A 23,928-nucleotide genomic window follows, 5' to 3' on the forward strand; every position below is an offset into this window, starting at 1 on the left:
TTATATATTTTGTCCATATCATGACAATTATGTTTTGTACCATACAATGAAGATTAGCATCCTCACCTCACAGAGCTATTATGAAGGATAAATAATATAATGTGCCTAAGAGCATAGTAAGAATTCCACCAATGATTGACAAGATCATCATTAAGGTTTGCAGAGGAATCTGTCCCCTTTTTCCTCAAAAGGATTCTGTAGGATTGACATGTTAGCTTTTTGGGAGCCAATAGTCAAAATAGTTTAGCAAATTTGACTTTTGAATATGCTGAGGTCCAATCACCAATTCGGGGGTCTGAAGTGAACATGTGATCATTTTTTTTACATTCAAGTGAAATTCACTGTAATTCAGAGAAGGAGGACTCGTTAAGAGAAAAAGCAGCCAAACCAATGCAAAACAAACAAAAAAATATTTTATTGCAACTTAAAATTCATTCCCTAGACAATTGAAAATGCACACGCTGGATGGTATTAGTAGACACGGTGAAGATGCATTTGGACAATTATCAACGTTGATGAACATGGGGATGTCAGGAAAGTTACTTTTTCAGGTTATTGGACTTCCTGAATATAATGTTGGCAAAAAGGAACTTTCAACATAAAAACACTTAGTTTAGCTTTTTAAAATGTCACTTCTTATATTTATTAACCTTGACAGTGACTGAAGAATGAGGTACAGAAAACTTTCCAGAAGTCTGAGTATGGAGAAGTCCAAGGCACTTTGAAGCCCCATTATTGCATTATTAAGTAGGATTAACTCAGTTATGAAATTCCCCCACACTCCAGGTTTATTGCATACAAAAGATCTATTTACGGACCTCACTGAGGTGTTGTGGGGCTTCATGCTTATAAAGTGCTTCAGGCGCCTTTGAAGAAAGGCAACATACAAGTATAAAATCATATATTTCAAAAGAAATGAAGAGACAATTTTGGCACAATAGGAAGAGTGCGTCCTATTTAAAGAACCACAGTTGGCTATTTATAAAAACCCCTCACCTCAATGGTTTATTGTTTTTTTGTTTTTTACTTAAGAGAATGAATGTTTTCTGTTGCCAGTCTTGTAACCCTCATTTTCGACCTGGCTGTGTCGTCAGAATTCCTTGAAGAGTTCGCTAAAAATACAGATGCTTGGCCCATAGCCAAACCTACAGAATTAAAATCTCTAAGAGTAGTACTCAGGCAACCATATTTTTAAAAGGATCTAGAGGATTCTGACACACAGCAAAATTCAAAAAATATTTCTTCAGAAAGATGCCCATTTATTAAACAGTGATTTTCTTTCAAAACATTTTTCTTAAGATTGAATACAGTTGGATCAGAGTATCAATTTCTTATTGCTTTTTTGTCTTCCCATGTCCCACACAGACTCGGAGTTCATCACACACACACGCACGCACGCACGGGCACACACACACACATTTTAGTTCTGCCCTTGAATTAAAATCTGATAGTGGTAAAATCTCATAGTAGCAAATAAATGCTTCATCAAGAAGACACACAGGGACTTGCAATTCATCCCCACTGTGCCCAATGCAAATGGATGTTTCCCATTTGCCAGAACGGAATGGTTTACGCATTTCCAATTTGGAAACAGGTAAAATCAGCACTTCCTGGGAAACATCAGCTGAGTGGATGCTGACAGAGAAGAGTGAGTGTGCTTTTGGCAGCCAACCGTGAAGCAAGTCTGTGGTGAGTGCTCCAGTTTGGAGACTGCCTGCCTCTAGGCAAACACCTTAGGAATTGAAACGATTTAAGCGCAGTGGATACCAAACATGGGGTGCTGCCTCAAGGTAAATAAAATCAAATAGTGAAAACCAGTGACTGTAATTTAAAATATCTTTGAGGAAAAAAAAAAAAGATCAGCTTGCTCCACTGCAATTCTTAACGCCATTTTAGTAACCACTTTCATCTCCTGACTGGCCTGAAGTCTTCAACATACTAGCTAGTCTAACATAGAGAAGAGAGTGATTTCGCCCCTGGTGGCCTTCACATATATCTCATCATGCTGCCTACATCAGGTTTAAAATAGAAGAGCTCCCTCTGGGTGCCTTTCAGTGGAACTAATGGATCCTACAGAGAAATTATATTTCTTTACACAGAGAAAGCCTTTCGGGGCTGGCCAAAATGTTTACAATGTCAGGAACTCACGAATAAGGGTAAAACAGAATAGTCCCACTTCTTGGAAAAAGAAAAAAAGGGGGGGGGTTGGTAAATACAGGCGATAGAAGCTACATATACAGTACAAAGAGAATAGGATTTGTAACAAACAAAAAATTCATTCAGAGTCAGCCACAGTGAAATTTCCTATGAGAAAACAGTCTGTAGTTCCTTCCAGTATCCTCTAAACATTAGAGGTAACTTTGTACAGAAAGGTTGTTGGAGCTGGCTTGGGCAGCAGCCTGCTGCATGTATGCCAGGAGGGTAAGGCGGCCAGAAGCAAGATAAAACCTCCCAGCAGGACACAGAAGCCACTGAAATAAAATGCAATGTCATAGGTCTGGGTCCAGTCATAAAACCAACCTGAAAAGAGAGAAAGAAAAAAGTGAATTTGATAGAAATAGTAAGACTTGGAAGCCATCCTCTAATTTTACCAATTTTATATACAGTAAGGATTAGGATAGATAAAACCCCATGTACTCTATAGCAGACTCTTAGGAGTTAGCAGAGGAGACTCTCCCAAATAATCTGGACAAGAATAAGCAGGCATTTTGAGTTTCTCCTGAACACAAAATGAACATAAATCCCTGAGCAAGTATACTGGCCTTTTTATCAAACTGATTATGAGTAAATCATTACCATCAGACATCTATGCAGATTTACTTTGTGCTAATCTGTGCTACTATTGTAATCTGGATTTCTATACCTGGAGATGTTACAAAGAAGAACAGTAAAAATGGGTTGCTTTAAGAAATATCTTACCAACAATTGGTGGTCCAAGGCTATTCCCAAGTCCAGCAAAGAACATTAATATCCCATAGGCATGGGCTAATTTTTCAATTCCCACAGTCTTTGTGGTCACATATGGGAAGATGGACCAGTTACCAGTAAGAAACCCTAGAATCCCAGAAAGTATTGCCAATGTGACATAACTTTTGGCAAATGGAATTGCACACAAGGCCAGGCCCATGATTATTAAGGTAGCTACGTAAAGATATAAGGTATTAATCCACTTGAAGTCAGCCAGTATCCCTAGAAGGAGTTTACCAACTGCTGTCATAATGCCAATAATGGAAATAAGAGGCATAATGAGTTCTTCTTCTTTCACATTTGAACTTCTTGCCACATCTTCCATAAGTAATGAAGGTGGAAATCCTCCAATGTCAAAAAGAAAGATAGCAATGAAAAGTGCTAAAAATACTTTGTTTTTAAAAAGAGCCACAGTCTCTCCACAGTAGTTTTTATATAATTGCCACTTCCTCTTGGCAAGCTGTTTGCAAAAATATGTCTGTTCTGCAACTTTCTTTTTGTACGTTTCAGTCTCTTTTGAATGTGCTATTGTTGTTGGGCTTTTATGAAGTAGGCTCTCCTGTTTCCGGCCACCACTGCCAAAGGTGCTCTTGCATGTTTCCTCAGCACTGTAGCTCTTTCCAAGAATGTTTGTGTTTTCTTCCAGGTCCTTCTCTTTTTCACTGTAAATGGAGTATCTATCTGGTGCACTTTCCAGAGCTGTTTTTTCAGGCAAAGGGCAATCAGAGGGCTGGAGGGGTCTCATCAGGCTGCCACAGGCTAATATATTTAAAGCTAAGGCACCCACAATCAGCAGGCATCCATCCAGCCCATAGAACTCAATCAGCAACCTCTGCAGAGCAGCATATATAAAAAGTCCAACACTTGAACCTAAAAAGAAATGGGAGATGTTCAATCTTAATCTCTTATAATTCAGGGTTCTCAGAACAACCATTATTGATATCAGCCAAAGAAGAATTGCAAAGGAAGGAGCATGGTTATATTCCAATTAACTTTTATTTATGGACATAGAAATTTTTATTTCACATAATTTTCAGATGCCCTGAAATATCCTTTTGATTTTTTTAACTGTACAAAAATGTAAAAATCATCCTTAGCTCATGAGCTCTCTAAAAACAGGCAGTAGACCAGATCTGACCCATGGACCTTAGTTCACCAACCCCTGTTAACCATGGAACAAAATTGCTTCCCCCAAAACCTTTGTTTCATGCTCACGTTCCTTTTTTTTTTTCCAGCAATGTCAGAATATTTCATGTGGGTTTTTTTGTTATTTCTTTTCAATTTTTAAAAAATTCTACTGTGAGGTTTTTTGTTTTTTTTTTTTGCTTGTCCTCTTTTTCACTGAAGGTGGATGCTATAGGCTGAATGTTCATGTCCTCCCAAATTCACAGGTTGAAATTCTAACCCCCAATATGATGGCATGAGGAAGTGGGGCCTTTGAGAGGCAATTAGGTCATGAGCCCACTGAGCACTCATGAATGGGATTAGCACCCATATCAAAGAGACCCCTGAGAGCTTCCTTTCCCCTTCCACCATGCACACATGCCACACAGCAAGAAAATGGCAGTCTGCAGCTTGGAAGAAGTCTGTCACCAGAACCGAAGCATGCTGGCATCCTGATATCAGACTTCCAGCCTCCAGAACTGAGAAATACATTTATGTTTTGTGGAAGTCACCTAGTCTATGGTATCTTGTTACAGCAACCCAGAAGGACTAAGTAGATCCACAATTGTCCTTAATTTTGCTTCACCTAGCTCCCTGTGAGTTGAAACTGAAAATTCCTTAATTCTGCCAAATCTTAACTGTCCAGAGTCGATCCATTTTTATTTCAGTGTGCCATGATCCAGTCTCTTATGCCCTCCTTTCTAGGCAGAGTGAAAGCATGTAGCATACAACTTCTGGCATCTTTGGCACACATACAAATTTGGACATTAAGGGAAACCCTAGTTCATAATGATAATATCTCATGCTTTTAGTACCCTGCTATGTGCCTTACATGTATGCTTCTTTAAGATTCCCAATAACTTGATGTGATGAGTACTATTATTATCCCCATTTTACAGTTCAGAAAACTGAGGCTTAACTCAATAGTTAACAGGACTGTTAGAAAGTCTGTCTATTTCCAGACAGCAAGTGAGTGACACAGGCAGGATTCAGACCTAGGTGGTCTGGCTCTGGCGTCTGTGCTTGTTGCTACATTACAATGCCTCTACAAAAATGTAGTGTAGGCAAGACCTATTGTCCTTCAAGCTCATGCCTACCTTCACACTAATGCCTACCTTCGCACTCCATCACACTCACACACCTGTGGGAGATCCTGTAAGGTTCTTTGAACTGCATTCCAACTGCTTTGGATTCTCTATCTCCTGTTTTTGCTATTTCTTCTTCAGTTCTGCCTTAGCCCAGCTGTGTCCTCAAGACTCTGGCCCCATCTCCTCTTAGATCATGATTCCTATTTCCCCCCTGCCAATACTTCCTTAAACCACCTTTGGGAAATATCCAGTTCAACTTAATTCAATCTGGAATCACTTTGTTGCCACTAGATTGATCTCAGGAATAAACATTAGTTTGGCTCCTGCTGCCAGACAAATCATTGTATTTACTCCATTTACCTCAAAGTCTGACCTCCCAGGAACACCGGCTCATTAACAAGTAGCATATGTAAATGTGCCACTTTCACTAAACTTGGCAGCTCTATTTCCTAAGCAAACTGGTAAAATACTGGCCACAGAAAATTTTGATAAGTTCTCTAAGGAAAAGTTTGATAAGTTTGATAAGTTCTCTTAGGAAACAAATCCATCTGAAAAGTGAAATGACACTTTAAAACATCAGAGGAAGTCCAGAAGGCTTTTATATTTACATTTCCCTCAGTGATCATCTCTTGATTATTAAAGGAATAACAAGAGTGAAGAGTCTGTCGTTTAGATATGCACATGGCCAGGGGAATGCATTCATAAATAAGTACTTTAGAAAAATTGTACATTCCACAGTAAATGGAGATGGCAAGATGCCAACAGCAGGCTTTTCAACAGAGCCCTGGAGTCTCCATTTTCCTGGCATTTCTCCTACCTTTCTCAGGGAGAAGGCGCCTTACATAAGTACAGGCTGCTTCTTTTACTGAAGCTCTCACCAACTTGTGACTCTCAATGTACGGGTCCCAAAAGCTTTTCTTTCCTTTGGTATATTGGCCATTGAATGCCCCAGATTTTTTATGTATGCATCCTAGGGTTTTCTGGAAGCACTACTCTTATTTACTGTGGAAAATAAAATTTCCTTCTCAGGCTAGAGTAAAAAAATATGCTACCTAAGTGGTAGCTGGGAAGTGGTTGGTTAAACATATCTGTGTTCAGTAACTTTTAACTTTAATTAGAAAACTGAATAGTGACAATGCTGTACTTATTTTGAAAATGTACCTGTTGAAATTAGGCCAAGAGCAAGGCCTCGGTGGCTGTCAAAATACTGGCACGTAATGGTCACTGTTGCAGTATATAATAAACCACATCCGAGTCCTAAACATAAGAAGACATTACATAAATCAAGACAGATTATACTACTTCAATGCAAAAAAAAAAAAAGAAAGAAAGAAAAAGAAAAAATAACATCTCCAGTAGGTTGTTCTGTTACTGATTGGCTATAACTCTTCAGAGTATGGACTCGTAGGTTCTTTGATGTCACTCGTACAGCTCCAATGGACATATCTGTGCAGGCTCAGTTTTCACTCCACACCCATAGGGTTGGAATCAAGTGAAAAAAAAGTCCAATTTCTGAAGCATGAATGAATAATGCAAATTTAAATCGCGACATTACAGGGAGATAGAGATAATGGTTAAGTCACCAAATAACACCAAATAGTAAAATTTAATCAAACTTTCCCATTCAGTCTCACTTCCAAGTTCTTGCCCTCAGTTCAGTGTCCTTCCTCCTCAAAGTGCTCTAAATAATTTTAGAAAGTTCCCTTCATTATTCCATGCTATTTTGTGAGAGCTTATAGCTTGCACACCCCCAGTCTGCAAAACAAAGGCCTCTGGGGTTCTCAGGTCATCGCATCACAGTAAAATATATATTTGTAAGTTTCCTCCTTCAGAGATGCAAACTACCTTATTTACAGTAAAATGTATTTGATTTAGTTTGAAATATGTTTGCAAAAAAAAGGAAGCAAATACACTAAAATCTTAACAACTGTTAAATTTAAGTGGTGAGCATACAGTTGTTTGCTATACTATCCTCTACTTTTCTGTAGATTTGAAATTCTTTTATAACCCAAAAGAATACCTTACTAAATTTCCTTTTTTTTAAAAAAATTTTTAACATTTATTTATTTTTGAGAGACACAGAGAGATAGACCATGAGTAGGGGCGGAGCAGAGAGAGAGAGACAAAGAATCTGAAGCAGGCTCCATGATTTGAGCTGTCAGCACAGAGCCCGACGTGGGGCTAGAACTCAAGGACTGAGAGATCATGACCTGAGCTGAAGTTGGACGCTTAACCGACTGAGCCACCCAGGCGCCCCTAAATTTACCTTTCTTGAGACCCAAGGACTATATTCATCTCCAGATCTTCTCCAAGGCTTTTGTTTGTTAGCTTAATCTTTTCTTCCCTATTTAGCACCTATTAAAGCCAGTTGGTTTTTCATAAAATTTTCCTCTAGCTTCTAACTCATGACTTTTTGCCTTTCTTCTGCAATATCATCTGTTCTTGAGGATCATTCTATAAACAACACATAAGCCATAGTCTAAAAACTGGATTTGAAACCACAGCCCATTAAATGAGTTAAGATCATTGTCATTGCCTTTCATTGGCACCTAAACTATGATTAGAAAGAATACATGGGCTTAACAAATATATTACATAAGTGTTTTAGTAAATTAATAATTTAAACAACCTAAGACTCTGAGGATTATGTGTGATTCCATAAAAAGTCTTCTTAAAGAAATGAGATAGACTAAAACAATTATATTTTAAGTAAAAAGATTTTTTTCTCCTTTAAAAAAATTTTTTTTTAATTTTTTTTCAACGTTTTTTATTTATTTTTGGGACAGAGAGAGACAGAGCATGAACGGGGGAGGGGCAGAGAGAGAGGGAGACACAGAATCGGAAACAGGCTCCAGGCTCCGAGCCATCAGCCCAGAGCCTGACACGGGGCTCGAACTCACGGACCGCGAGATCGTGACCTGGCTGAAGTCGGACGCTTAACCGACTGCGCCACCCAGGCGCCCCTAAAAATTTTTTTTTTAATTTTAGAGAGAGAGAGAGAGCATGAACAGGGGAGAGGGGCAGAGTAAGAGAAAGAGAGAGAATTCTAAGCAAGCTCCATGCTCAGCATGGAACTCAACCCAGGGCTCAATCCCACAACTCTGGGATCATGACCTGAACCAAAATCAAGACTTGGATATTCAACTTACTGAGCCACTCAGGCACCCCTAAATAAAATGCCCTTCATGTTTGATTTAAGGGAAAAAATATTATCTCATGAACTAAAACATGAGTTGCACTGATTTATACAGTTGTCATTACTATTCATATATAGGACTCTTCAAGATATGAAACAAAACTGTTTCTGGGGCACCTGGGTGGCTCAGTTGGTTAAGTGTCCAATTTCAGCTCAGGTCACGATCTCATGGGTTCAAGCCCGGCATGGGGGACTGTGCTGACGGCGCAGAGCCTGGAGCCTGCTTCAGATTCTGTGTCTCCCTCTCTCTCTGTTCCTCTTCATGCTCTTTCTCTCTCTCAAAAATAAATGAACATTAAAAAAATTTTTTTAAATGTTTCTGAATAATCAATTTTGAAACCAAAAAATGTCACCCTTGACTAAGACTGTATACCTCAGAAAGCCTTTGGAGGCAGAATGAATTTACTTTTCTGTGATTTGGTTGTCAGGACTCCGTAAAATGTTAGGCATGAGAGACAAAGGGGGAAAAGACATTTCTGATTACTAAATGTCAATGTCAGAAAAGTTGAAACAGCAACTTTTAAATTTTTAGCCTGAAACCAAAAAAAAAAAAAGACATTTTAAAAAATTATTTCAAGGCCCTTCGTTTAATAGTTAATGTTATTTCACTTGTTTTTTTTTTTAATGTAGCAGAAATTTGAAATGCTTTCTCCTTAAACTTTTCAAAAAGGTACTACATCTGCATCAGGACAACCTTAAACTGGAAGTTATTAGAGAGGGGTCCCTTGAATCCCCACGATCTCTCACAGAGTCTGTAAATTCAAAACTATTTTCATAATACACTAGTCCCCCACTTTTCTGCAGTTTTGCTTTCCATGGTTTCAGTTACCTGCAATCAACCACGGTCCAGAATGCTCAGATGATCCTCCTCCTGACATATCATCAGAAGGTCAGTAGTAGCCTAATGCTACGTCACATGCCTATGTCATCCATTTTGCTTCATCTTATCACTCAGGCATTCTACCATCTCACATCATCACAGAAGAAGGGTGAGTACAGCACAATAAGATATTTTGAAAGAGAGAGACTACTTTCACATAACTTTTATTGTAGTATGTTATTACTGTTCTATTTGATTATTTGTTATTGTTGCTGATTTATTATTGTGCCTAATTTATAAATTAAACTTTATAACAAGTGTGTACATATACATAGGGGGTGTACATATACATAGGGTTCACTATTATGAATGCTTTCAGACATTCATTGGTGGTCTTGAATGGTATCTCCTGTGGATAAGTATCCCATGGATACTAATATGTTCTCTGCTTTTTTCACTGTGTTTACAATTATGCTGATGGAGCAAAAGAGATGGTGATAAAACCAGAAGTGCCTTAGCACAAATCAAGGTATTGGTACCAAATTTTGGTATCAAATTATGCTACATAATCATACACTCATAATAAAAACAAACAAAAATATTTTAAAAATTCTTCATTTGGATTACAACAGTTGCTGCAAGGAAAACCCTTTACACAATTATTTTAGTAGCCAGCTAAAAGAGCCCCCTTTTTATCTTGTGACCTTATTTTTATTTGAAAGAATATCTGACAGACAAACTAGGGTTACCCAGACTTGGGTATTTGGTAGACACTTTTTTGAAAACAAACTAAGAAGGGAGAAAACTGGCAGTAATTGTTAACAATAATAAAATCCAAAGTTTCCAGAAAAAGAATTTTTGAAAACTGATATCCATTACTATGATTTTGACAGCTTTCCAATAAATAAAGATTTTCTGATGAGTCTGCTGGTGAAAGTAACAAAAGTGATTTTTTGATGTTGTATAATGAAATTTGCCAACATTTAGAATTCTTTCATAACTTAGTGAATCAGTATTTTTCAAATAACCAATTCATGATATTACAAAATTAGGTTTGAATGAAGATCCATTCAAAGTGCAGAATAAACAAATATAAGAGTATGAAAAGTATATTGATGTAGTACCAAGTTCCATATTACAATTAACTTTGGAAAATCATCACTCATCAAGTTTTTGTAAAGTATCGAAGAAGAATATCTACAATTACCTGAAAAGGCTATTAAAACTCCTTTCTTTTCCAACTACATCTTTATGTGTGACAAGATTTACTTCATACATTTCAATTAAAAAAAAAAAACAGATTGCAACAGATTGTGTACAGAGCAGATACGAGAATCCAGATGTCTTCTATGAAGCCAAACATTAAAGAGATTAGCAAAACTGTAAAATAATGCAACTCTTCTCACAAAAGTTTGTTTTCCTTTTGGAAAGTAGAGCTATTTTTCATAATAAGTACATTATTTATGTTAACATATATTAGGTTTGTTATTATCTTTAAATGAATTACTCAAATATTTTCAAATTTCTTAGCTTTTAATAGTTAAACTTAACAGAACAAATATCAGTAAGTATAATCCATATATTCAAAAGCTCCTCGGGGTCCTAAACAAAAGAGTGTAAAGGGTCCCAAGGCTGTAAAGTTGGAAACCACTATCTTTTTTTTTTTTTTTTTTTAATTGTCAAATTGGTTTCCATACAACACCCAGTGCTCATCCCAAAAGGTGCCCTCCTCAATACCCATCACCCACCCTGCCCTCCCTCCCACCCTGCCCTCCCTCCCCCCCCCCCCCATCAACCCTCAGTTTGTTCTCAGTTTTTAACAGTCTCTAATGCTTTGGCTCTCTCCCACTCTAACCTCTTTTTTTTTTTTTTTTTTTTTTTTTCCTTCCCCTCCCCCATGGGTTTCTGTTATGTTTCTCAGGATCCACATAAGAGTGAAACCATATGGTATCTGTCTTTCTCTGTATGGCTTATTTCACTTAGCATCACACTCTCCAGTTCCATCCATGTTGCTACAAAAGGCCATATTTCATTTTTTCTCATTGCCACGTAGTATTCCATTGTGTATATAAACCACAATTTCTTTATCCATTCATCAGTTGATGGACATTTAGGCTCTTTCCATAATTTGGCTATTGTTGAGAGTGCCGCTATAAACATTGGGGTACAGGTGCCCCTATGCATCAGTACTCCTGTATCCCTTGGATAAATTCCTAGCAGTGCTATTGCTGGGTCATAGGGTAGGTCTATTTTTAATTTTCTGAGGAACCTCCACACTGCTTTCCAGAGCGGCTGCACCAATTTGCATTCCCACCAACAGTGCAAGAGGGTTCCTGGGAAACCACTATCTTAAAGCATCCCTTGACCAAGGGATTTGACCAATCATTTTTGACCATTTTTTTGACCAATCACTTTTTATCAAACACCTATCAGTGGAAAAAATTCTGACCATCAGCCTGCAGTATAAGCATAATGATTATTAAACTAAATACCTATATTACTAACAATTCAAAGCATAAACATTAGTATAATATTATTGTTTCCCTTTACTTAAATAAGTAAAAACTAAATATTTTTACATGTTCTAACATTTCCTTTCCACATCTTATGTTCCATTTCACACATCTCTGGGCAAGATCACAACTTCAGAGGCCACTATTCCCTCATCTCTGCCCATCAAACCAGGCAGAAGCTCTTTATCATACCAACTGCCTAAATTATCAACCTCCCTCCGTCTTTGCACCACCACTGCCTCAGTTCATCTCATGTTTTCTGAGCTGAACTCTGGCTTCCTGATCACTGTCTCAGCTTCCAGTACTTTTTCCAAAAATCTATCTTCTAAGCTGCTGCCATACAATTCTCATCACATCATGCTCCTACAGTAAAGTCCATATAAAAACATTTTGTCATCTGGCCTCTGTTGCATGCCAATCTTTGATGTATTTGCACCTATTCACATGACTTCCTCAGTCCTTAAACAAATACCTATAAAAATACTGTTATCAGGGCATCTGCATGTTCAGTGAGTTAGTGTCCAACTCTTGGTTTTGGCTCAGGTCATGATCTCACGGTTCATGAGTTTGAGCCCTGCATCAGGCTCCGTGCTGACAGCACTGTTATCCATGGCACCTCACACCTCAGAGCATTTGAGCTCCCACAATGTCCCCCTCCCACCCACTCAACTCCCCTTCAAAACCCATTCCCATCTGACCACATCCTACCTGTCCTTCCAGACTCAGCTCAAGCATGAATTCCTGCATGAAGCCTGCTTCAGCACCCCTCTTCCCACAGATATGTGGTATATCAGCACAGGATGTTGGTCTCATTTTATCAATGCATTTATTTTGCTGTGTTACGTGTTATAAATTTACACGTTTATTCCTCCAACTAAACAGCGAGCTCTGAGGGCAGGTGGCGTCTTATTCATCCAAGTATCCTGGTTCCAGGTCTGAGCCTGGCACAGAGTGAGTGTTCTTAAAAGTCTGTTGAATGAACCTCCCCACAGAAGTTATCCTACTGCCATTCCCCGTAAATCTCATTTGAGTTCTTGCATTTTTCTCTTCCTGTCTATGTCTCTATTCATATAACAAACACACTTATATGTATGTATGCGTGTGTGTATATATATTTTTAATAATATCTTTATACCTACTCCCCACTTAAATGATGCTAATTTTTTTACTTTTTACTTTAGCCAGAAACTAAATCTTAGCTTTAAAAATATTAAAGATTTTTTAATTTCGTAATAATTTACGAAGATAACATCATTAGAAAGACAGAATTAGAATTATATGGTTTGAAAAAAGATACAACTAATTTACAAATTCTATGCATTATAGGAGGATGCTTTGGGCAAATCACACTAAACTTCCTCATTTTCTCATTTTTTCTCAATCTTTACCGATAAATCAAAAATGCGTAGATCAATTAAACTGGTAAGACAGTTATAAGGAGAAAATGTAACTGAAGTAAAACACTCTGCTATTAAAAAATGCTTCTAATTTAGAATACATAAAGCAAGCATCTCTAAAGAACTAGCATGTGAATAAAAGCATGCAAAGTGGAACTTTGATTTATTTTAGGAAGACAAGCATTAAAACATTTGAAATCGTATACATATTTTTAGATGTCTATGAATTCTTTTAAAATACCCTTTATTATATACATATATTTGTGTGTAAGTGAATAGATATCTATCAAGCTCCTACATCTGTATATGAAACTTCTCCCTGAATATTATTTTTAGGAAAAGGAAACATTTAGTAACAGTGCATCTTAGCATGGCAATCTTAAAAAGCAATATGGGTGAAGCTATAGAATCCAGATTCTGTGTGGGGTGGGGATAGGGTACTGCCCAGGACATTCCCGGTTTGGCCACTAAAAGTATCAGATCCTGGGAAACCTGTTAGCCCTGGGAAAACGAAGACAGTGGTCACTGTAGTGTGGGGACCTGTCTGTCAGTCATTTGGGAGAATTCCCCTTATGTATGTTTTAAAGCAAGTATTTGAATCACCTCTTAGAATAGTTGAGTCAATATGGTTTTTTAACCTAAACTTGGGTTAGGATAAGCAATTACATATAGTATTCCAGAAATATCTACTTCTAGAAATGAAATTGTGGGAAGGTAACTTAGGATGCCAAAAAAAGGTAAGTAACTTTAGCATATCCAAATGCAGTTACTTTTATGTTTCTAGCTTCAAACATCTGCGTGGAGAGTTAAGAAGTGCAAGCAATTGGCTAGCTTTTTTAATAAACTGGCTCTGACTTTTGTATGCTTAGCATGAGTACTCATGAGTACTCTGAACATGACATTGACTAGTTAAGAGCACAGGCTTGGAAATCAGGCTTGGATTCAAATCCCAGCTCTATCAGTTACTGGCTAGATGACTTTGGGGATTAGAGAGTTTACTGAAAGTCTCTAATTCTTAGTTTCTTTATCTTTAAAACAATCTCACAAGACAATTGTAAAGATTAAGAGACATAAGTGTGCCTGGGTGGCTCAGTCGGCTAAACGTCCAAGTCTTGATTTTGGCTCAGGTCATGATCCCAAAGTCATTGGATCAAGCCCTGGGTCAGGCTCCATGCTGAGTGTGGAGTCTGCTTGGAATTCTCTCCCTCTCCCTCTCCCCCACTCACTCTCCCTCCCTCTCTCTCTCAGAAAAAAAAAAAAAAAAAAAAAAAGATTAAGAGACATAAAAAATGTAAAAGATTTAGTATCTGTGCCTGGAATATAATAAGTACTAAAAAAAAATAACGATTATATTGATATATGTTTTCACTTTTCACCTGAGTATTATGACATTATGTCGATAATAGCTTCAGACTAATTAGAAAATCATAGTTCCTTATTACAATTGAACATCTATGAGAGAAAAAAGACTTTCTTTAATGATATAACCATTAAAAACAAAACAAAACAAAAAGGCTTATAAAACTCTAACTGCTAAAATGAATGCCAGGAAATGACCTTTATCTCATTTGCCATAATTGCAGTAGGAGAATCAGACTCTGCAAATGTGTTTTTTTTCCTCCCAGTCTCAATACACTGTGCAGATTCAGTCCATAGGCAGATATTACCATGAAAACAAAGTTAGAGAAAATTGAACTTTTCCAAAATCCAAAAGGGAATAGCAAGCAAACACTAACCAGGTAGCTAAAGAATAAAGTCTGAAGAAAAGAAAATGTAAGACATTGATCTTGAGTTGTGCTTTCCAGAAAAGCAAAAGGAAATTATTGGGGAGAAGCCTGAGCTCATTAAGCACTGATTTCCTGCTGGCCCCCCTGCACTCCAGCCTCCCACATCATACTTTCTTTTTCCTGATTTGGTAAAGTAGTTGAGAAAATAGAAGCCTGAATTACCAGGATTGGCAGTGTGGCTTACAGTCCCTTGAAAAAGGGGAAACTTCCATTTTATGTTAGCTACAAAAACTGAACAAGATAACATCGTATTTTCAAGATGATACTTTTTAAAATATCAATTAAGGGGTAAAACAGAATTATGCCAATTAATAAACTTTAGTATTCTTTTTGATATTGTGTATTATAACTAAACATACTAAAAAGCTTTAATTTCTCTTTCTATCTTCCCAATCTGTTATACAAATATTGCTGATTCAATAAAGCTTCCTCATTAGCAAAAAACTGCTGCTGTGGTCTTGAACTAAGTGGTCAGCAAGGAATTTAAGGGAAGGGAAAAACATGTATGAAACACCTCTTTGTGCCTCTGTAGATACATTTGCTCATGAATGGGCATGATAGCTCTGTGAAGTCATATTAGTCCCATTTGATAAAAAATAAAAACAGAAGCTCAGAGAGAATAAATAATTTTCCAAGGACACAAAACTAATAATAATGGTAATGCTAGCTAATATTATTGCATTACTTCATCAATGCACAAAATCCCAAGGTGGATGTCATTATTATATGTAGTTTTAAAAATGAGAAAACAGAGGGGCACCTGGGCGGCTCAGTGAGGTAAGCTATGGGCTCTTGATTTCAGCTCAGGTGATGATCTCACGGTTTGTGAGTTTGAGCCCAGCATCAGGCTCCACAATGAGAGTGCAGAGCCTGCTTGGGATTCTCTCTCTCTCCCTCTCTCCCCCTCCCCCACTCGCACTTTTTCTCTCTCTCTCAAAATAAATAAATAAACTTAAAAAAAAAGGGAAACAGAAGTTAAATAACTTGTCCCTCTGCATATTGTCTATCTTAAGACACCATCTAGTTCATTCTAGACAAATGAAAATGCTTAGTATACAATTCAGCACAGAAGTGGTGCTCAGTGAATGTTATCATCAGACTGAATCTTTCTTGCTATTTCTAAGAAATTCAATACTAAAGAGGAAAATGAGTTTAGACAGTAATAATTTCCTGTCACTTCCTTTTCAACTGGATACTCTAAAATGGTGACAGAATGGAAATATCATTGTTCACTATTATCTCACTTATTTATCCCACAGATATTGTGAGCCTTGTATTATAAGCCGAAAGAAAGATGAGAGAAGAAAGAAAGAAAGAAAGAAAGAAAGAAAGAAAGAAAGAAAAAGAAAGAAAGATGACGTCAACCATGGTAATAAGTATTAATTGTCTGCTGGCTAGGAGTAGCTCATGGGGCCCCAATAGATACCAGAGAGAGTGATTTTTTTATTAACTGAAATCCAACTCAACTCTTTTTACTTATTTTTTTTTTTTTATTTTGCTTGACTTCATTTTGTCCTCACAAAACCTGTGTGAGGTAGGTTTCCCAGCCTGCTTTCATAGATGAAGGAACACCATTTGTGATCAAGTGTACTCAGGCTCATAGAATCTATGTCTTCTGACCGTAAGCCCAGCACTCTCCCTTTGAGCTCACAATTTCTTCTCAGCTGCAGGGATTCAGAACCTATGACCAAATCAAAGTCTTCAAGAGCTGAGTCTGTTTTCTGACCTACAATCCACTAAGTGAAGGAGAGGCTGGGATTCCAGGAGGAAGGACAAACACTATGACAAGTATATGGATAACAGTACCCTAAACATTTCCCCAAAGACAACTATGGCCACTTATTTAGGGAAAGTGGGATACCTTTAGAGCACTATTGGACACAGAACATGAGCTGGCATTATTAACTAAGGGCCTGAAGCATTTACATGCCCTTCCCTTAGAGTGGTCATATGGGGGCCAGGTAATATATAGGATCATGCCTCAGGTCTGGCTTACAATGGATCCACTGAGTCCATGGATGCATCCAAGTTCCTGATATTTCATTGGCTCACATATACATGGTGGTTGGTATAACTCCCTACATTGTTCCTTGGCCAGGGTGAGAGTTATCATAGTGGGGAAAGCCAAGTGGAAGGCCTGTAACACCACCACCATCACCACCACCACCACGAGCCAAAAGGGTAAGTCAGACCAATCTCAAATCCTATCTGATTAATTAAAGATCATGGATTCAGGAGGTCAGGAGTCATGGTTAGTTATCAAAAGGTTCCAACAACATAAATCAAATCAAAATTAACTTCACAAGTTGATAAAGCTCCCTCCATTGATACAGAAATTTTGAAACTTAGTTTTGGGAGTTAGTTAATATTGTCTTTTTTTTCTATACATCCTTATTCTTCCAACACAGTCAATTGTATATAAATCCTAGACATTGCAAGCCAAATTTTTCTTCCTAAAAATTCATTTTTATATATAGGTAATGCAAATGCTATATATCACTCACTGCTCATCAATTTTTAAGTCGGTAAAAATTTTGTATGTCTAGATTAACCTTGAAACCAGGTGAAGCAGTAAAATCTTATGCAATTTTAAACATGTAGTCCAGAGTTTGAACTAGATCATATCAATGGCATAATGATTCAATTTTCTATGTAAAAAGGGATTTGTCCTAAAGGGAATAATCCAATATTCATGCATAAACACAGATACCTACATTTTTATTTTTATGATTTTAGACAAGAATGCAAAATGATTATCAAATGAAAACTCTCAAGTTTACACCAGAGATTAATGTGTTTGTACCCACAGGTCCAAAACTGTATTAAGCACCACAGGGAATATAAAATATCAAACATACACTACATGCTCTCAAGGAACTAACATGGGGCTTGCTTATTTAGATTCAGGTCTCAGCAGTATTAGGGTATGTTGTTGCATTTAACAAGACACTTTAAGGGTTCTAAAAGCACCAAAAATAACTACAAAAATGTGAAAGAGGTTGGGATCTGACTCAGGTCAGGTCAGACTGCTCTGACTCAGGATCTGGTGTCAGACTAAGTGCATTCAACCCCAAATCTCCTTTGTAGCTTCAATCCTCTGAGCTTCACTTTCCCCCTCTGTAATATGGGTTCTTGTGAAGATTAAATAAGGTCAGATAAAGCATTTAGCATAGAACCAAGCACATGGTTAAGTATTCAGTGCATATTAGCCACTATTATTTCCATTAGGTATTATTCTGGAAATAGTCCCAAGCGAAAAAGAGGAATATTAATAGCCAACAAAATTAGGTTCTTCCAGACGCTAAGAAAAACTTGGAAAGCTGGAATCATCTGTTTCAAATTCCCCACCAACCGCCCCTAAGAATAGTCTGATCATGTCGAACACCAAACACAATTAGTACAACACATCACAAAGGCCACAAAGGCATCTACCCAGAGCCGTCGGTGCTGTCAGTCACCCTCTACTTTTCCTCTCGTGTAACCAGGATCACCATCAATTATCCCCACCACTCAGTTTTCTTCACCTGTGCCTTATCTTAAAAAAAAAAAATAATGATTGTGTGTTTTAAAATCTACTTTTTAATTCTGCTGTAATTTTGTGATGTGGGCCCTAGAAGCACAGGATGTTTAGAACACAAACAACCCAACAGAGCCCTGCTTAGCCAGCCAGAATGAAAAGGACCACTTCTTAAGTCAGAGAGAAGTGACATCAGCCTCAGACTCCCTCCTCTTTCTTTTCCTTTGTGTGCATTAGAGACCAGCACTGAAATGAAAACCCTTCTTATGCCTTGTCGGAGAACTCAGTGTGTGTTGATAAAACATGTTTATCCTTTCAAATATGTTGATTCGCTGGGCAGACATGTTACTAAGGCAATAATTTTTGGTGAAGTGGTCATTGAAAGCAAATTATTTTTTATCATTTTCACACCTTATATTAACTGAATAATAAACCTGACATTGATAAAATGATGTTTAACTCTTGAAGCTTAGAAGAATTATAGTGACCAGATTTCTTACCTACAACAATGCCATAGGAAAAAAACAGAAAGTAGATATTGGGGGCAAAACTGCTCAACATCAGGCCTCCAGCTACCATGAAGCCACTGAAGATTGTCACAGGTCTTGCTCCAAAAGAGGAGACACAGAGGCTGCAGACAGGACCTAAAATAATAAATGAAACCTTCACTTATTTAACAGTAACCTCCTTCCCACAGTCCTAGGATCCATCCCATCATAAATTTAAAATGATTCTTTCCATCATACAATAACAACACTAACAGTAAACATCTACTGTGTATTTACTATGTGCCAGACACTCTATGAGATACTTCATAGAAACAATCTCATTTCATTTTAATCTCCCTGCAGCCCTGAAAGGGCTATTAACCTCACTTTTTGATAAGGAAATCAAGGTTTCAGGATGGTAAGGCCATGTAGGTAAGAAACAGGCATTCTGGAGTCAGGCTTTATTCAAATTCAAGTTCTACCACTTGCTGGCAGTTCGATCTTAGGCAGCTTATCTGATGTCTCTGGGCTTCAGTTTCCTCATCTGCAGATTGGAATAATAATCATACCACCTTGTGGTGCTACAGGCAGGACAAATGAGAGCACAGGTGTCAAGCTGATCACAAGGCCTGGGACAAGGAAGTCTCTGATCGGGTCCAGCACCTCAGTGACAAGAGCAGCAACAGCAGCCACCAGAGTGGTAACAGAGAGAGAAGTAACAACCCAGGCAGTCTGACTCCTGAGCCCAGCGTCTTAACCACCATACTATTCTGAGGACTTTTCCTCCTGCATGTTCCATGCATATTTCCTCCCCAGCGCTCCTTCTCAGCACGGAGCCGGTCAGGTAATTGATGAGGAAAATAAACTTGATGACTGACTGACCACAACCAGTCGCCACCCTGTAGAGTGATGATGTGGGGGTGGGGTGGGACCAATGGAGGTGGGACCAATGGAGAAGCACCCTACCCATTCCAGCACGGGTCTGTCAGTACCACTGTCCTACATCCTACATGTAATCTGGAATTTGGGGGGTGAAGTGCACTGTTGAGTGGCAGGCTACAGTGACCACTACCTGGATCTGTTCTATGCATACGTGGGCAACTGCCCATGTAACGGGATTTAAGTCATAGTGAAATTCTCTTCCACTAGCAGTGTACCTACAAAGCATGTAACTACAAAGCATGCATATCAGAAACAAAAGGACATTGGGGATTATTCAGCACATTAGTCTCATTTACACGAAGGAAACTGAAGCTCACAGAGGTTGTCCATGCCCACGGTAGAAGGAAGAGCCCAGGTTTCAAAAGCAAAGAGAAACCCTAGTTAAGTTGACAACCTTAAGTTGACAACAACCTTTCAAGGTACAGATTATTATTCCCAATTTTTAAAAAGTATAATCACCAAGATGGCTAAAGGCAGACAACAGTGAGTGTTAGCAAGGATATGGAGCAATCAGAAGTCTCCTAAACTGCTGGTGTTTTCTCCTAAAGCTGAACACAGCACATGGTTCAGAAATTCTGCTTCCATGTATACACTCAATAGAAATACCTGTACCAAAAGTACATAAATGTTCGCAGCAGAACTACTCATGGTAGCCTAGAACCCCAGACGTTCATCAGCAATACAATGTGTAAGTGAATTCTGGTGTAGTCACACAGTGGACTATTGAGAATGAAGGATCTATTGCTACACATATAGAAGTGTCTCATAAACCTACGTGGAGTGAAAGACAACATGAGAAAGTATACATTACATAATTGCAATTATAAAAAGTAAAAAAACAGGCAAAATTAATCTATGATTAGAAGTCAGAATAATGGTTATCTTTAGTAATGGGTAGGGAGTTGTAACCAGAGGGAGCCCAGCCCAACTTCCTAGGTAGTGCCAATGTTCTGTTTCTTGATGTGAGTGTGCTTAGTACATGGGTATAATCTGGTTTGTGAAAAATTCATCAAGTAATACTCATGATATGTACACTTTTATGTATATATCTTTTTTAATGTTTATTTTTGAGAGTGAGGGAATGAGCACACACATGCGTGAGTGGGGGTGGACAGGGGCGGGGTGGGGGGGAAGAGGATCCCAAAGTAGGGCTCAAACTCACGAACCATGAGATCATGTCCTGAGCTGAAACCAGAAGCTCAACTGACTGAGCCACCCAGGCACTACTGTATATATCTTTTATTTAGATTTTAAAACATTTTAAGTAACCTCAAACTGGGAAATTAGTTAGTAAGTGATAGAACCAGGATCTAACCACCCAAGTCCAACATTCCTGCCAGGACCAGAGAAACTCTCAAGTGCATTCTTAAGACCAGGTTATGACCACTAAGATACTACATAGCTCTCAACATGCACAACTCTCCCACATTTCTCCCTGGTCATGAACTGGCCCCTGACATTTCAGGCCTTCTATGTGAGCCAATACAGAAGAGCAGGCTGATATATTTACACGATAAACAGAGGGGAATATTCTGTGCCAGTGTTTTAAAAGGAAAATAAATTTGAAAGACCAAACTTATCATCCAAATGTTGAGCTGCCTATATACCCAATTAGAAATACTTAGATACTTCAAAAATATAAGTGATTTTAAGGGCCAAATTTCATAAATGGATATCTGACATCATAAAGGCATGACCCTTCTGTGTTGTTTACCAAACTGCACTGACAGAGAATCAGCGTCAACAAATTTAACAGGCACAATAGAATTAAAACAGAGATTATTGCTGGCATACCTGAAAAGTTTCAAGTTTCACCCTCAAAGTAGGACTTTAAATTTATGCTCCTTAATGTATAATTATTCCACAAGGAGACGCAGAGTTTGGGAAGCTAGGGGTAGGGATGGAGGGTCATAATTTTCATAGCATGTACAATAACACTGTAACTATTACATGCTAAAAAGTACATAATTATTATCAATTACATGATAAGTTCATAAATTATTTTGTGTAATACACAATTCACAGAAAACAATCAAGCTTAAAGAAGAAATGAGCAGAAATTCTTTGACCAATAAAAACAGTAAATTGAAAACTCTTTTTAAAAAATTCTCTACTTTCATACTGCCATCTGCTGCTTACTTAGAGAAAAATATCTTGATGTCAGAGATTGAAAACAAAGAATTTTAGAGGAAAGAGGCCTTGGAGAGGGTCCAAACACCTCATTTTAAAAAGATAAAACTGGAAGTCAGAAAGATCCTACTATTTGACCAAACATTCATAGCCAATCAATGACAGGGCTAAGGCCAAAGTCAGCTTAGCATTCTTCCGAATAAGAACTATTTCAATTGATGCCTTAATTTTTTCCTAAAAATCAAAATATTAGTAAAGAACACCAATGTACTTTTGTTAATATGTTACAACTTAAGCAGTTTTATGAATTGATAGCAAATGAAAGTATAACATTCAAGCTCATCTTCATGTTTAAAAGTTTAGGGCAAATAATTTTTTTCCCATCCTCGGAACCAGAGTATTTCCAGATTGTATTTACATAGATTCAAACCACATTAGCCCCATATTTCATCAATAACAATTACGGCAAAGTATAACTGGAATTGACCATTAAGTCACATTCGTAAAACGTGACACATTCACATGTTTAGCTCTTTGTAATAACAGGCAAGTTTTCCAAGATGATAAACCATGGAGTACTGGACTAGTTTCAAGAGATAAATTCAATAAAAAGACTGCTCTCAGAGGAGATTTCATATAATGCTTCAGGTCTTATGCTTTGCAGAAGGGGCTTTTGGAACAAACATTAGTTAACTCATAATAAGCCAGTGATTCCACTTCTTGAAAGCTGTAAAATTTTAGAAAAAAAAAGCAGAGGGAAAGCTTCACCATCTGGTTGCCAGGTTTTTGTTTTAACAAGTAAGGTCATTCTTTGAATGTAACAACTCTACAATATCGCTGCCGTTTCATTAAAGAGCAAGAAGGAATATTTTAATAAGGAAGTAATGAGCAAGATATAATTTCAGAATAAAATGTAAGATAGTAAGAAGATAGTGGGAACTTTATACACACACACACACACACACACACACACAGTATCATTGCCTTTATATTAATTTCGCCTTTAGTGAAAACTTTTCTTGAAATTACAGTTGTAAGTATATTGGTGTTTGGGAGCCATTATTACTATTACTACATTCTGTTGAGAGATTAATATTGACTGGTTGGTTGAACTGAAAGTCCTCAGCTGAGTGTTAAGTAGCAAAGCTTGCAATAAGCACAGAAGAAAGCTCTAAGGATGGTTAGATGGCAATGTGGGGCACTAATTGCTGAACAGCTCTACCCTTTCCAGGTTATGGTATGCAGACCTCTTAAGAGATATTCTGTTCTCTTGCACGGGGGCCCTGGCAACATTTTTGGCACAATGGGGACACATTCACTCAAAAAATGTAAGAACCTGTGTGTTAGGGAATAACTCTACAAACCAAAAGAAGGAGCAAAGAAAGAAAGGAAGATAAGAATACGATTTTGAGAACTGCAACCTCTTAAATACAAAATGAAACAAAAATATGAAATAGTTTCTTAATAATCATCTGCACATCAGACTGATTGGGGTAATTTTCATCCAATGAAGGGAATAAAAAGGGAAATGAAAATGAACATTCTAACTGAAAAAGTGTTTTGTTATGATCATGGGTAAATTTAAAAAATGAGAAGAATGAGTTGTTACAAGGAAGTCAGAATGATCCACAAGTAAGTGATGAAATTGTTTCCTTGAGCCCTCAGGGTACTGTAGGAAGAAACAACAGAACTAAATTGTTGCTGGCTCTTGAAATTAGCATGGAGGAAGAATATACTTCTTAAAATTTAGAATTTGTTAGTAACGTTCTCTTTAGGTCTGCATTAAACAAAAAACAAAATATTTGATCACTGTCATTCCTTCACTATTGACCAAGTGTCCAGTAAAGCAACACTCCACAATAGAAAATACAAGGAGTTACACATGTGATCCACATATGGAATTCTAAACTCTCTAGTAG

General features: G+C 37.6%; 1 protein-coding gene across 3 annotated transcripts in view; it reads right to left on the bottom strand.

Annotated features, from left to right (window-relative positions):
- Nucleotides 1-391: 391 nt before the first annotated feature.
- The window catches only part of SLC16A9 (solute carrier family 16 member 9), a 55,122-nt gene continuing 31,585 nt past the window's right edge, over nt 392-23,928 (bottom strand). The window contains exons 3-6 of one of the 3 annotated variants that reach the window (XM_019444220.2): nt 18,950-19,093; nt 6,381-6,476; nt 2,920-3,837; nt 392-2,520 (exon numbers count right to left, since the gene is read on the bottom strand). In XM_019444220.2, the coding sequence (XP_019299765.1) occupies nt 2,342-2,520; nt 2,920-3,837; nt 6,381-6,476; nt 18,950-19,093 (1,337 nt within the window). In that variant the 3' untranslated portion in view covers nt 392-2,341. The remainder of the gene's footprint in view (nt 2,521-2,919; nt 3,838-6,380; nt 6,477-18,949; nt 19,094-23,928) is intronic. The other 2 variants (XM_019444221.2, XM_019444222.2) reach the window with 2 other exon arrangements.

The sequence above is a fragment of the Panthera pardus genome, unplaced genomic scaffold, assembly GCF_024362965.1.
Source record: "Panthera pardus isolate Hobbes unplaced genomic scaffold, ASM2436296v1 HiC_scaffold_22, whole genome shotgun sequence".
NCBI classification, from domain to species: Eukaryota; Metazoa; Chordata; class Mammalia; order Carnivora; family Felidae; genus Panthera; species Panthera pardus.